The sequence below is a fragment of the Myxocyprinus asiaticus genome, chromosome 28, assembly GCF_019703515.2.
Source record: "Myxocyprinus asiaticus isolate MX2 ecotype Aquarium Trade chromosome 28, UBuf_Myxa_2, whole genome shotgun sequence".
Taxonomy (NCBI): Eukaryota; Metazoa; Chordata; class Actinopteri; order Cypriniformes; family Catostomidae; genus Myxocyprinus; species Myxocyprinus asiaticus.
Window position 1 is genome coordinate 19465761 of NC_059371.1, and position 14623 is coordinate 19480383.

The 14623-nt window shown below is 39.5% G+C and overlaps 1 protein-coding gene across 1 annotated transcript; it reads right to left on the bottom strand.

Annotated features, from left to right (window-relative positions):
• Positions 1-5230: 5230 nt before the first annotated feature.
• On the bottom strand, positions 5231-12953 carry si:rp71-17i16.6 (uncharacterized protein LOC100148415 homolog). The gene is made up of 5 exons (XM_051660735.1): positions 12823-12953; positions 12557-12654; positions 11392-11477; positions 10981-11130; positions 5231-5287 (listed from the first exon to the last, which is right to left on the bottom strand). The coding sequence occupies exons 1-5, from the start codon at positions 12897-12899 to the stop codon at positions 5231-5233; spliced, it is 468 nt and encodes a 155-aa protein (XP_051516695.1). The 5' UTR covers positions 12900-12953.
• Between the last annotated feature and the right edge of the window lie 1670 nt (positions 12954-14623).

Genomic DNA, 14623 nt, shown 5'->3' on the forward strand with positions numbered 1-14623 from the left:
ACATAGTTTATGTGAACACTATACACAGAAACAGCCAGCGTGAAGCCTCCCGAACAGGGAAGGGGAGGGGAATCTTGTAAATGTGCGTGTGTCGAGCATGTGCAGCGTGAGCAGACGCAACAAGCACTTTCTCTATTGTGTGAGAAAATCACCACACAGAAACAACACACATGTAATCTCTCAGCGAACTCTGGTGAGGAGGGGAAGTGAACAGCATGTAAATATGTGCGTGTAGAGCATGTGCAGCGTGAGCAGACGCAACCAATGCTTTCTCCATTGTGTGACTTTTTGTGACCCGCAGCACTATCTTGAGACAACCACGAAATTTCGTGTCACATCCATGACTCAGTCATGGCACAAATCAGCTTAAGTCAATGGCTGGTTTTGAAACGCGGTCCTCTGACTCTAAGGCCAACACTTAATGAGGCGAGTTCCCTGGTTCAGTAGTCAGGGGACTGATCAGTGAGTCGGACATTTTCAGTCTCATTCGCAGAATCGTTCCAGGGCACAGAAATGTTTGCTCCCTAAAAAATCCCACAATGCACTATAAAAACCATGGAGCATCGTTGCTCACTATGTGGCTTACCAGAAACGTTGTCATGTTTTCTGAAGTCTCTCAAGTCATTAGAAGACGAGCACAAGTGTAAATTATATGACGACATAGGGAGCTAGGGAGCTGATTGAGACACACCCAGAATTACATGCTGAGTTTGGAATTGCATACTTCACATACTACTCTTTCTACTTCTGCCATATCTATCAGTGGCACAAATAGTATGAGTTGTATGGTAGTATTCAATTCCGAACTCGGCAACAGATTACAGAGTTTAAGAGTTTTATAAGCACCCCCAAAAAGGCATAAGCTTTGACTTTATTTGACTTTTAGCTTTGATTTGATTTTATTATTTTATTAACCTTTATTTAACCAAGAAGTCCCTTGAGATTAAATCTCTTTTTCGAGGGAGACCTGGCCAAGAAAGCACACCAAGGTAAAAAAAGTTACAAGATCAACACAACAAAAACAGACATAAGACAAAAATAAGACAAATTAATGAAAACAATGGACTACAATTACAGTATCCAGCTTATGCATAGCAATTGCACTCTTCAGTCATACAATTTTTTATCAAAGATTTGAATTCACCCAAGGTAAAGTGATTAAGATGTAATGTGTTCTGGAGGGAATTCCATGACCAAGGTGCAAAATAAGAAAAAGCTGTTTTACCAAGATCAGAGCAAATCCTGGGTACCCTGTAGAGTAGCCATCTAGAGGAGCGAGAATCATAACAGCTATTAATTAGCAACAAAATATTGCACAAATAATGAGGTAGTTTTCCCTGTATGGCTTTATAAATAAAAAAATACCAGTGATGCTGTCTCCTTAAGCTTAATGAAGGCCAAGAGACCAAATTATAAAGTACACAATGATGTGTACTGGACAATGAATTGCTTATAAAACGAAGAGAACAATGATACACAGAGTCTAGATGGCGAAGTATAGAGGAAGCAGCATGCATGTAAATAATATCTCCATAATCTAGAACACATAAGAATGTAGCCTGTACAAGCTTTTGCCTAGCTGCTAAATTAAGGCAGGCCCTATTTCGATAATAAAAACCCAGCCTAACCTTCAGCTTCTTCACTAGGTGTTCAATATGCACTCTAAAAGAGAGCCTATCGTCCACCCAGATACCCAAGTACTTATAAGATGATACTTTTTCAATTGAGTCCCCTCCTGAAGTATAAATGACAACAAAATCTGAGGTCTGGGAGTGGACTCTAGAAAAGATCATAAATTTACTGGAGTTATACTGTGATTTGAGTTTACGGGGATTTTTCCAACAAAATAAAGGACATTTCAAGGATCTTTTTGTAGCAATTAATCCTCTTAAAAATCATCAGTCAGGTTTTGGCCATCATTCAGATGGGGTTTGCTACAGTAAGAGCTTCACCTTTGCTGCTTCTGGTCCCTGCTGCACATGCTTGTGCAAGATTTCCACAGAATGAAGGTATACGGACAGCAGCCAGTTGGAATAGGCGTGGTGGTCAAGTGAACTGGTAAGGCATATAATTGAGCTCACTATGAAAAAGGAGAATGAAATTCAAGGATGTGAAGGCCTACCTCAAATGGAAACACTCTGTACAAAGGAAAAGAATATAACAGAGACAGTTAAATGTTAAGACAGTAATGTGGCTGAAATACAGTTTCATGTACTGCACAGTATAGAACTCCCTCAACGTCCAGAACGTCCACATGTTCCCACAGAAAAACTGCTTGCTAATGCCTAGTGTACACTACAGAACTCATAGTTGGCACCCCGCAAACACTACACGACTCACAGTCTATTGTTTTCGGTTGTGTTGGTGCACGCGCCACACAACTGGGTGGTCAGCTACATGACCATTCATCGCCAACTAAAGCTTTAAGATCCGGAAGTTGTCACACAAACTCGCATAGCAACACGAACGTGTCTATAAACAGCATAGAGCAGGAACTGGTGCTCATTGGTGCGATTATGTGCACAGAATGCAAAAAGAAGGAAATGGGCAGAAAAATCTGGATGAGACAGTGGTTGGAGAGACGTGGGCAGCAAGGGGTATCAGTTCTGCAGAGGGAATTGGAGGTAAAGTCAATTTTATCTTTACATTCTGCATTCATACAGTTGTTTGTTTGTTTGTTATTAGCTATGCAGGCTGATGACTGCATACATTTGTAGGGTAACAAAAAATGTTACAGCAGTTTCTCTAGTGTGTAGTTTGGTATTTTATGATACCATAACAATAACGACAAAGGAATCTCAGTGAACAAAATTTGAAGTAAAGTTTGCTAACGTTTACTGGGTGTCGCGGAAGATGAACATTTAACTTTCATACGTTTAGCTCATACAAGCGCATTTTGAGCAACATTTCTAAACTAAATGCACGACAGGACATTCTCCTGCCGGTGCTTGACAAGTGTCTCCTCTTGTTCTTGGTTCCACGTTCTTCCAGTGATTGCAGAGAACAAATAGTATATGCATTGGAGTTGTATTTAGTTTTTGAGTTCCCCCTTCCCCCTACCTCCCACTCCTCTCGCAGTTTCATTGGCTGTTGGTCACTACCGGTCTCTCGCTCATCAGGACAGTGCTTATACATGACGACAAGACATCTGGATTTCAAGGAGTTTTGAAATCCATCTTGGAGTCTGGGATGAGTCAGGGCGGGTCGCAGGAGTGCACACACAACAAGACTGTTCATCGTGAAATCTTAGACTTTTCGTCGCAGACCAGTCGCCGGCATTACCAGAAAGAGGAATGCAGTAAGAAAGAAAAAGGACTAATTACTTTGTATGAGCAATGGAAAATACAGGCTTGCCAGACAAGGGAGGACTTAAAATCAGACTTATCAGAAAAGCAGCTGACAGCAATTTCAGACTCCCTTGAGACTAAAAAAGATTGCATTATGAAAGTCTATGGAGAGATAAGGAAGCATGTTGCACCAGTTGCTGAATAAATGACACAAGATTGATGCCTGTGGAGCTGTGACTGATGACATAAACAAAATTGTGTTTAATAGATTAACAGCAGTAGATGGTGAGTTTCATGCAGAACGTGAAAAGGGCCATCTACGTGAACTATTAAAACAAAAATATGCTTGCTTTATATACAGTATGGTTCCACTGCTTCACAATAAGATGTCAGCAGCCACTCTGATTCTGCTTGTATAGCAACCAAACAAGCAGACGCAACCACAGAATAAGCTGTGAAGGAGGCTGAATACAAAATAAAGCAAGAGAACTGAGCCTTAGAGGAGCAACTAAGGAAAGAGCTAAAAACTCTGAAGTATGAGTTAGAAAGGCTACGGCACGGTCGGGGGGGGGGGGGGTCTCCGGAAAGAACCGGAGAGCCCTGGACAGCTGTTTTGCGAATAACCTGATTGGAATCTTAGCCGATGCAGATCTGAGGAGATCCCTTCCTGTTCGCTGTTCGCCTCGGCACATGCTTGAAGCCCTTGCAAAACCACAAACCCGCCCCTCTTGATGGAGAAAATAGGAGACACCAATCTCCGCTAACGATTGTCGTTATCGCCTCACATGTGATGTGTTTAAGGGAAGAAACCCTACCTGTCTCCTTGAGGATAAGAATGGAAACATGGAAAGACCAGTATCCACGGTAAGCAACGTGCAAGCACATGAAAGAGAAAATACTGCTGCCATGTCACTTAATATCGGTCAGTCACCACCTCCATGATTGTACCTGTATGGGTGTCATCTGTTAAAAATCTATCCAAAGAACAGCTTGTCTATGCTCTGTTAGAACAGGATAAGGCTCATCATCTCTTCCTAATATGACTTGCCTGGGAGCTAGCATTCTGGGGAAGTTGTAGCTGATAAACAGACCTACCGGTATGGGTGTCATCTGTTAAAAATCCATTCAAAGAACAGCTTGTTTATACTCTGTTACAAACTTTGTGACCCTAGTTTCACTGATGAGGAAATGAATCATAAAGAGCAAAAGAGTATCTGGTCTTAGTGTGAGAGGGTACAATTCCTCAGTGCATATCAATCTCCACTTGCATTCACAAAGGAGTGTACTCCTGTTAATCGTGATCATATACCCACACATGAGATGGCAAAGAACTACCACCCCTTCTCAGCTGTAAAGTAGGTCTGTTTATCGGCTACAACTGCCCCAGAATTCTAGTTCCCAGGTAAGCCATATTAGGTGAGATGTTTAACCTTATGCTGTTCTAACAGACTTAGGATGGAGTATAGTAGGCTGCTCCACACCAGCCCTTGATGCATCAGACTTTGTCACAGAATAGTTACAAAATAGCTGCCATTTATGACACCTGTGGACACAATCTGCATACTTAAGTCAAATTTCAAAGATGTCACAACAGATGACAAGACAATCTCTCAAGATGATCTCATGTTCTTAGACAAACTCAAGGAATGCATAAAGAAAAATGCACAAGGACATTATGAAATGCCCCTTCCCTTTAGACAACGGCCTGGCAACAGAGAGCTTGCTGTTGTCAGACTCAATCACTTAAGCAGGAAGTTATGTAGAAACAAGAAATATAAGACAGACTACATAAATACGCCAAAGCACAACTCCCAAAGAATGGCTGCATTTCCCAACAGACAAAAACCCAGCAGACAATGCCTCCAGAGAACAGTAAAGGAGCTGCTCTCATCTAACTGGTTCTCTGGTCCCTCATTCTTGTGGGAAAAAGAAACATTGACCTATCAGATGTGATGCTGGAACTTCCAGTTGGAGATCCAGAAGTCAGAAAAGCCCAAATGCTGCAAACAAAGACCACAGAAAGCAAAGATCTTGCAGACTGGTTGTCCAAGTTCTCATCTTGGTCCAAGGCAATCAAAGCCATTGCATGCCTTCTATGATTGAGTAAGAAAGACAAAACAAATTTACCCTCAACAGTAAGTGAACAGGAGGGGCCTGGGTAGCTCAGCAAGTAAAGACGCTGACTACCACACCTGGAGTCACAAATTTGAATCCAGGGCATGCTGAGTGACTCAAGTAAGGCTTCCTAAGCAACCAATTGGCCCGGTTGCTAGGGTGGGTAGAGTCACGTTGGGTTAACCTCCTCGTGATCGTTATAATGTGGTTCTTGCTCTCGGTGGGGCACGTGGTGAGTTGTGCATGGATGCTGCGGAGAATAGCGTGAGCCTCCACACGCGCAGATTGACTGTCTCAGAAGCGGAGGCAACTGAGATTCGTCTTCCGCCACCCAGATTGAGGCAAGTCACTACGCCACCATGAGAACTTAGAGCACATTGGGAATTGGGCATGCCAAACTGGGGAGAAAAGGGGAGAAAATCCAATAAAAAAATGTTAAAAAAAAAACAGTAAGTGAACAGGAGGATGCAAAATGCCTAATCATTAAGGAAGTGCAAAAGCAAGTGTATCAGAAAGAGATCAAGGAAGACAACTCCCATGTCATAACAAATGACATCATCTTGATGCTTTCATAGACACAGATGGTATAATCAAGGTGGGAGGAAGATTAGGTCATTCATCGTGTACTCACTCATTCAAACATCCATTGGTTATCCCCAAAGAACATCATGTAACAAAGTTAATAATTGCACACCGCCATGAAAGAGTGAAACATCGGGGAAAAGTCTTCACAATCAGTGAAATCAGATCCTGTGCTTATTGCAGTGGCAATTTCTCAGGGCCAGCAAAGCCTTCTCTGCTGGCCTAACATGCTAAATAAATACATATTTTTCATCCTTTCATTCTCAATCACCTTTTTGCCTATGTATTTTTAATTGCTTTCAACTCTTAATTAATCTACAAACAAATAGAGAAAAACGAAAAGTTTATACAGTCAGAATTTATTCCTTGAGGCTTACAAGCAAAGTGTGACAACTGTTTCACAAATCGCATGCCGGAAGCAGCGCGTGAGTCTGTGCTCCACCCTGTCAGGCCTTCAGAATTTCCACAGAATCCCTCAACAGTGCCAGTCGAGGCCTTCTAGCTGGCCTTGAGTGACGCAATCACGCCTTAAGTGATGTACGTAATTCAAGAGCGAAAAGCGCGAGATCTTGCTGAGGAGTCGGCAGTCATTACTGCCTCATCATCATTGAGAAAGAGATCCTTATGGATTTAAAAACACGAGATGTTCTGCATGACCGTGTGATTGATTAATTAAACAGGAAAGGAGGACTGATTTTCACTTCAAGCAAATTGGTAAGTGCTTTTTGCATTGTTATAGCAACATCAGGAATTTTCTAAGTGTAAATTAGGCTGCTTGAGCATTTAGTGTCGCATCAAGGTTTGAAAAGTAGTGCTGCGTTACATTCAACTTGGAAAGTCGGATTTTACAATGTCCTACTAGGAAAAGTGCAATTGAAGTTAGAATTACAACTTGTAGGCTCATGCAGAAATTCTCAACTCCGATTTCGCTGAGATGCAGGGGCATAATGTCACAAAAACATGTCGGCACTCAGGGAGATATACAGAGTAAGTGATAAACATTCACTTTATTAAGTAATATCGATAAATGAGTTTGTTTCCACATTACATGATATTAAAACTTGTTTAAAAACACCTGCAGAAGCAGGTGTATAAAACATAGTAAATTATAATCTCTTTTGATAATTGTACACCTGAAGCACAAATGCTAGCGCTGCAGCATTGTTTATCAGTTGGGTTGCTAAGAGACATCTCTAATGAGAGTCAAACCCCTGCTAAGCTAACGGGAGTGTTGCTGTTCCAAATATCGGGGAATGAAGTGCATTTATGGTCGGAGATATCAAGTAGGAATATCCCACATCCAGCTTGAATGGAACGCAGCATAACCGTGTACCCTGACGAAACGAAATTTATTGCAAGCAACATTTAAATCGCAAATATTATTAGATAGATGTTTCCAGGTATTATAGACCTCCTTGGAAGATTCATATGAACAATTATGATTTTTGAATGTCTGTTCGGGAGACGTTCATTTCACAAAACAGTCATGCTGCAGTTAAAATTAGGCTTGCTTGAGCATTAAGTGTCGTTTCAAGTTCTGGCTTTCGTGCGTGGACATGTTTTTAAAATGTAGATTGGTATTACTAGTTAGCTGCGACATAATGTATGATGCCCAAAGGCATAGTGTGTCTTATTCATTGTGAAACTGTGTTTTCTTAATGGCATGAATCACACTGAAGGCCTAGACTTAAAATGCACAGCCTGACACTGGCTTATTGGATACCTGAAATAAGCAGAGCTGACACATCTTACATTCGCCAGTATGTAACTTGTAGAAAGCTGAGAAAATCTTTTAAAAGCCAAAGGATGAGTAATCTTCCTACAGAAAGTGTAGAGCCTGCCTCACATTCATTTATTGCAGTATGGATTGCTTTTGTCCTTTTATGATTAGAAAATAAAGAAAACAGCACAAAAGGCATGGTCTACTCTTTACCTGCTTTTGTTAAAGTGCCATTCATATTGAGATGTTAGAAGATATGTCAACAGATGGATTCATTAATGGTCTACAGTGTTTATTGCGATATAAGGCACAATAAGGCAAATCAGATGTGACCATGGTACCAACTTTGTAGGTCCAAAGAATGAACTGAACTTTTGCATTGCATGAACTTGTCTCAGAAAGGCTCAGAACATTTCTTGCTGAAAAGCAATGTGATTTTTATCACCAATTCGAGTCATGCAGGTGGTGTATAGGAGCGCCAAATCAAAACTGTATGGAGTGTTCTTAATTCTAGAGTATCACTCTCATCTGGAAGACTTAGTGATGCTTCACTATACACACTTTGTTTTATGAAACCATGGCAATAGTCAACAGTCACCCCCATACAGCTGACTATCTGAATGAACCCAAAAGCTTAGAACCACTCACACCCAACCATCTTATTACCATGAAACCCACAACAGCACTGCCACCACCAGGCAAATTCATGAGAGAAGATGTGTATGCTAAAAAGAGATGGAGACAGGTGCAGCACCTTACAGAATAGTTTTGGAGTAGATGGAAGGAGTATCTGCACAACATTGCTGCAAGACAATGCTGCCCCTAAGAGGATTTTTCAAGTTGGTGATGTTGTTATAGATAGAGACTAGGAAAGATTATAGAGACTGTTAAGGGCCCAGATGGACTGGTAAGGAGAGCTACAGTAGCACTTGGAGACAAAAAAAAAAAAAAAAAAAAACTGAACAAGAAAGGAGAACAGATAAAGAAAGTCTTTGTAGTAGAGTGACCAAAACAGAAGTTGGCCTTTGTAACAAGGTTCTATATATGTGGACAAGGAGGAAGTGGTGGACGGAAACTTTAACTCATATGGTAAGTTTTATTTACACACTTATCAGATAAATAGCTTTTCAAATTAACATAAGCACATGCAGTCAGCTTCGTGTGTGTCTGTCTCTCCTCTCCTCTGGCGTGGTTCCTCCTTATATTGCGCTCCCCAGTGCTTACGCCCCCGCCGCCACAGCCTTGTTATTAGAAGCTAATTGAACTAAGGGTTATTTTTGAGAGGAAATTATTAATGTTTTGTGAAACATTCATAATTTGGTGGGAGTATAAAAGACCTAATTTTTGTAATTAAATTTTAGTATTTGTTTTGCATATTTTGATTTAATGATAATGATAAATTGAATGAGTGTTTTAGGTCATACAATCCCTGCATTATTTCTGTTGCAAAAGCGGGACTTTTATTTTGAAGCACCACCTCGTCTTTGCGGGAGGAGCCAAACTGGTAATTTAATTAGTGAAACCAAGAGCAAATGCACCACAATGATAAGAGCTCCACAGAGGTTACAGAGTTTAAGAGCATTATAAGCACCCCCTAAAAAGGCATAAGCTCTTACTGTGATTTGCTGGAATTATACAGTGATTTGTTGAAGTTTAAAAAACAAAACAAAAACTTTAACAATTTTAATTTCTGTCAAATTGGGAAAATCAGCTTTAAATTCATTCAGGGCAATATGTCATGTAAATACATAAGAAAAGGGAGGAAATGTCTGCTGAACTGTTCTGATCTAAAATCTTAGTAAATTTCTAATTAAAGGTGCACTCAGTAACTTTTTGCTTGTCATCCTGGACTTACAGTGACACCTAGTGGTGTGGATGCAGCATCATTCAAAATCAATAATTTTCAGTTACAGATGCCATTGTAGAAATTCACTATACACAATAAACCATGATTAATTTAATCCAAGAGTGACAGTGCCCAATAACAAGATGGTTACTGAGATTAAGCTGGTCATGTGATTCTAAAATGGCAGCCCCCATGAGGGCGCCCCTGCCACATGTAGAATAAAACAGCTTTTATAAGGTTACTGATATGACTAGAGTCCACATCTCATGTGAGTGGTCATGATTTTATACATAAGTTTAAAAATTACAATTCATTTCTTTAGGAGTAAATCTATTTGAATGGGCAAAAAATTACTGAGTGCACCTTTAAGGGATCTGTTAGGGGGTGCAACATATTGGTAGCCATGAGAACCAGGGCAGTTGATGGTGAAAGATGAATTGGTGCAAAAACGTCAGAGGTCATCTAGGAATGCAAAAGTTGTGTGTTTAATGATTAATATAATCAAATATTTATTAAATATAATGTTTTGTCTCTCAGGTTTCAAAAATCTGAAGTTTGTGGATCTGGCATGAAAACTTACTTTGATGTGATATGATATCATTGATAGACACTGTTGTGGTCTTTTTCATGTGATGTGTAGTTTTATTCAGAAAGACTGACATACACACATTACCTTGCTAGTGTTGTTTTCAGTAATGCAACTAAAAGCGTAATATTGCACAATTTCCTTTAACATACAGTGGCACCAAAAGTGTTTCGACTCTTTTGGACACTTCAGCCACATTTAAAATGTATGAGTTTCCTTGCATTCAACAACAAAATTTAAAACCAAGTGGAATCTGCAAACAAGTGATGCTAGACCTGCAAACAAACCAGCCATCTTGCCATTACTTTGATGTACCTGCTCTCAAGATGATTTGGAAGTACAGTATGCAGTCAGTTTCCCTCAAGTTCACACAGGCGGAGTAACCATATGTATAGTTCAACAAATTAAATAGAAAGTGTTAAAATACTTTTGCCTTAATTTTAAACAATATATATTTTGTTTTATAATTTGAAACTTGTCTTTTAGCTTTGAAGTGTGGCTAAAAAGTCCAACTACTTTTAGGGGCCAGTGTATATTATCTGCTGCCCCCCAATGGTTGTGGACGGCTGGTACAAATGCCTTTTTGAATGTATCATCTCCGGTCAAGTCTTTTAGGGGATTTAACACTAGAAGTGCAGATATGTCTCTCTATGTCCTGAATATCTTGGGGCAGCATTAGCTGCTCAGCTTATAGAGGTGAGTGATGCAGATACAGGTCAACTTTCTGGTGAGTCATGTGCTCCCCAGCTTTCCATTGTTTCCCGTTGTGAAGTTTAACCTAACCTTGTGCATTCTGATCATTGTACTATTTTCTAGGCTGGAGCCAACTTGGTCCTTTATTTACCTCATAGTCAAAAAGAGGGTTACATTGTAGAAGGAGGGCAGAGATGGCCTGGTTACGCTGAGCACAGCGAAACATGTATTTCACCCCTAATAGGTGCTTCAGATGGTCCTGTTTCATCAGTGTCTTCCAGTCTGTGACCCTTCTCGTAATCTGATGAGGACAAGCAAAATATAACTGTAATGGAAAAAAAAGGACTTTGGATGCTAAACGTTACGGTCTCTTTGATAATGAGTGTTATCACCCAAATGATGCAGTGACACTTAAGTGTGAGGAGAACAACCATTCTCATTTCTTACATACAGTATTGGTGTTGTCTCATAATGAAGCAGATTTTTAACAAATTTGTAAAACAGCAGAAGTTGACTGGATTAGTAATGTGTAAGAAAAACTTTATTATCCCAACAAGCTCACCATTAAGGGCTCTGTATTGGATTCTTGCAGTATCTGTGCAGAGCGTTGGCTCAGAGCATCCCACAGGGCCTCTGCACGCATGTGATCTAATAAAAGAGGCCACATACTAGATAAGTTGCATATAATGTATATTACATCAGATCACAGTGGTGTTAGTGTTATTGCACTGGTATATGGTATTAGTTATCATTATTATGGTACTTTTGTCATTGGTGTGTACTGTATTCAAACACTTTCAGAATGTTGTTATAATATAATAGGTACTTTGCCCACAAATTGCATATGCGGCATGACCTGTTATGCTGGCAAAATAGTTATTTATTGCCCCAAGAAAAAAAAGTTTTTGTCCAAAAATGTTATGTCGTTATTTGCTCACCCTCATGTTGTTCCAAACCTGTATTACTTTCTGTATTGACATTTTGTAGAATCTTCATGAGGATCTTTTACATATGACTTTTCCATTCCATTTATACAGTAGTGACCATGGCTGTTGAGCTCCAAAAAAAATGACACACAACAACAAAAAAAGCACCATGAAAATAGTCCATACGACTTTTGTGCTACATTCCAAGTCTTCAGAAGACATATGATAACTTTGTGTGAGGACCAGTTCAAATTTAAGTAATTATTCACTGATTATCCAGTGAACTGATAACTTGAGAACTTCGTGACTGGATCATTGAGTCATTAAGTTGAACTTGATCAGTCCCATTCAAGAATAAATTGTTCATCTGAGTCGGTTTTTCCTGTTCATTGAAAAGAACAGGCTCAAAAGATCGATTTATTAATGAATTGGACTGATACAGTTCAACTCAATGATCTGGTTGCAGCGGTTCTCCAGTGTAACTTCAGAAGACTTGGAATATAGCACAAGTTGTATGGACTACAGTGATACATTCATGGTGCTATTATGGTGTTATTTGTATTTTTGGAGCTTTGGAACAGTTGTATGGACAAGACCTGTGTGAAGATTCTTCAGAATTCTCCTTTTGTGTTCCATGGAAAAACTAACAGCACACAGGTTTGGAACGGAATGAGGGAGAGAAAATAATGATAGAATTTTCATTTTGGGTGAACCGTCCCATTAATGAGTAAATAGACAGTTCCATTAAATTCACTTCTCATACAGTTATCCATCTGAAAACACTATAAAGAAATATCTTACCTCTCATTTCCTCTTGTAGTTGTAAAAACCAAGGGGGCATGTCCTTTGAGCGAGAGGAAGGACTAAGGAAATACTCAGCAGTCGATTCACCAAACAAACTGAAAGACACATTGCCAGCTGATCAAATAATTAAAAGAGTCAGTTAAATCGCCCGCAACTTTGCTTCTTCAGTTCATACATCAAGGACAGCCGGTACTGATGCCCACCATCAGCATCATCACCACCACCAAAAAACACATGCCTAGGCAGTGTTTTATGCAACACACCTTATGAGGTCTTGCCTGAACTTTAGGTTGCAGTCATTCTGGATCAATGAGTCTTTCTCCATATTTTGTTCCATCATTCTAAAGGTTGATGTTACAGACAGATGATGTTACTCCAGTCAAAATCGATCACAAGATTCAAAGAGTTCCACCTCCCCTCTTATCTTACATAACCTGAAATGGAAACGAATAAACCTTTTGTAAAAGTGAAGTATGTCCACGCTAGCTCATTTAGAGTACAAATCCTACAGTAAAAGTTCAGATGCAAAAGAACTCCATAACCTTGGACTGTGTAATAAAGCAAAACTTTAGCAGCAAGAATAGGCATGTATTGTTACCTGTATTCATCTGTTTTATTCTGTCTCAACTCCAGTCCTCTAAAAGCCTGGGACACAGGAGTGACATCAAGCTGAGACAGACCATGATGAGGACGTGCCGCTCAGTTAGCCAACAGATTTGTTGAGACATTCATGGAGAATCAGTTACCCAGGTGACAGAAAGCACCTGATTCCTCTAAGGAATGAATACAAATACAGTCCCATCCCTTCTGACACTTTGCTGTCCAGGGAATGTGGGACAGTATGTGTTGGCTCAGAAGTGATGAAGTGTGCTTGTGTGTTTAATGATTGATTCTAAAGCTGCAGGTCCAAACATGTCCCGTTAATCCTAAAGCTAATTAGTTGAAAAGAGGGACACTAATGAATGAAAGTGATGTTAATGGATGAGAGAGGAATTCAGCTTCTCTAATGGATAGTTGGGTTTGGGTTATAATTTCAAATAAATATATAGAACAAGACAGAAAAACACTAATGACTTTTGTACACAGTTTATTAAAAAGAAATTACATTACAAAATAGGTGCATTTCTTAAAGAAAAAACAAAAAACTTGCCACCACAATGTTGGAGTTGACACAAGTGAAAATAGCCCACCCCTACTTTTCTATGATATTTTGGTGATGAGATATGTCTTAGGGCCTCCGGAGCCCACCATGGGCCACAATGAAAACCTCAAAATTCTTAAAAAAAAAAAAATCACACACAATGGTTGTGCATATAATAGTGTATATAGATTTAACCATAACCACCTTCCACATTGTGGGGGGCAAACCTCCTCCAATATTCAGATTAATGGGCAACCAATAAAGGATTTCCTGTTATTATTTCTTAACTAATTTGGTTCCCCATAATAAATATGTGATTAAATTCTTGTTACTTTTCAGTGCTGAAAATAATAAAAGTATAAAAGTATAAAAATATTAGGATTAACTTATTTTTACCCTAAAGCTGAAAATGATGTCAAAGATTTTAAAATTTTTGTTACGTAAACCTTACGGAGCTCAAACTTGGACTGCATTACTGCTTTTGATGAATTCAGCATGTTCCTCTCAGTAGATAAGTTGACTATGCTTCATTCCAATACAGTGGTTTATTGATAGACAACCTTTAACTTCATCCCAACAGTTCCCCTTCTTTTCACCAGCTGTGGTCTGGCCATGTCATCCTCATATGAAGGGGACGCCATGCCTTTCAGCACGACCGATTTCAAATGGTGCTAGAAAACCCCAGTCCACTCTAAACACCAGAGGAAATCAGTCATGCTGGAAAAGGTAGGTACAAAGTTGTAAGACAGTTTTTTGTGGTATCATTAAATAATATTATACATAAATAGTATTCATGCATTTAACAGGGCAATGTACAAATAAATCTATGCTCTGCTAATGAGTATAAGAGACCATCTTCATCCCTACACTCCTATTACTAGACATACAGTATATCCCCATTGATCAGTCTCATTTGCTAATAC

Coding starts and splice junctions, on each gene's coding strand:
- si:rp71-17i16.6 (XM_051660735.1), bottom strand. CDS start 12,899: ATGATGGAACAAAATATGGAGAAAGACTCATTGATCCAGAATGACTGC. Junction 11,478..12,556: donor ACTACAAGAGGAAATGAGAG/GTAAGATATTTC, acceptor CTCTTTTATTAG/ATCACATGCGTGCAGAGGCC. Junction 5,288..10,980: donor ACCCTCTTTTTGACTATGAG/GTAAATAAAGGA, acceptor CTTTGTTTGCAG/CATTTGGGCTTTTCTGACTT.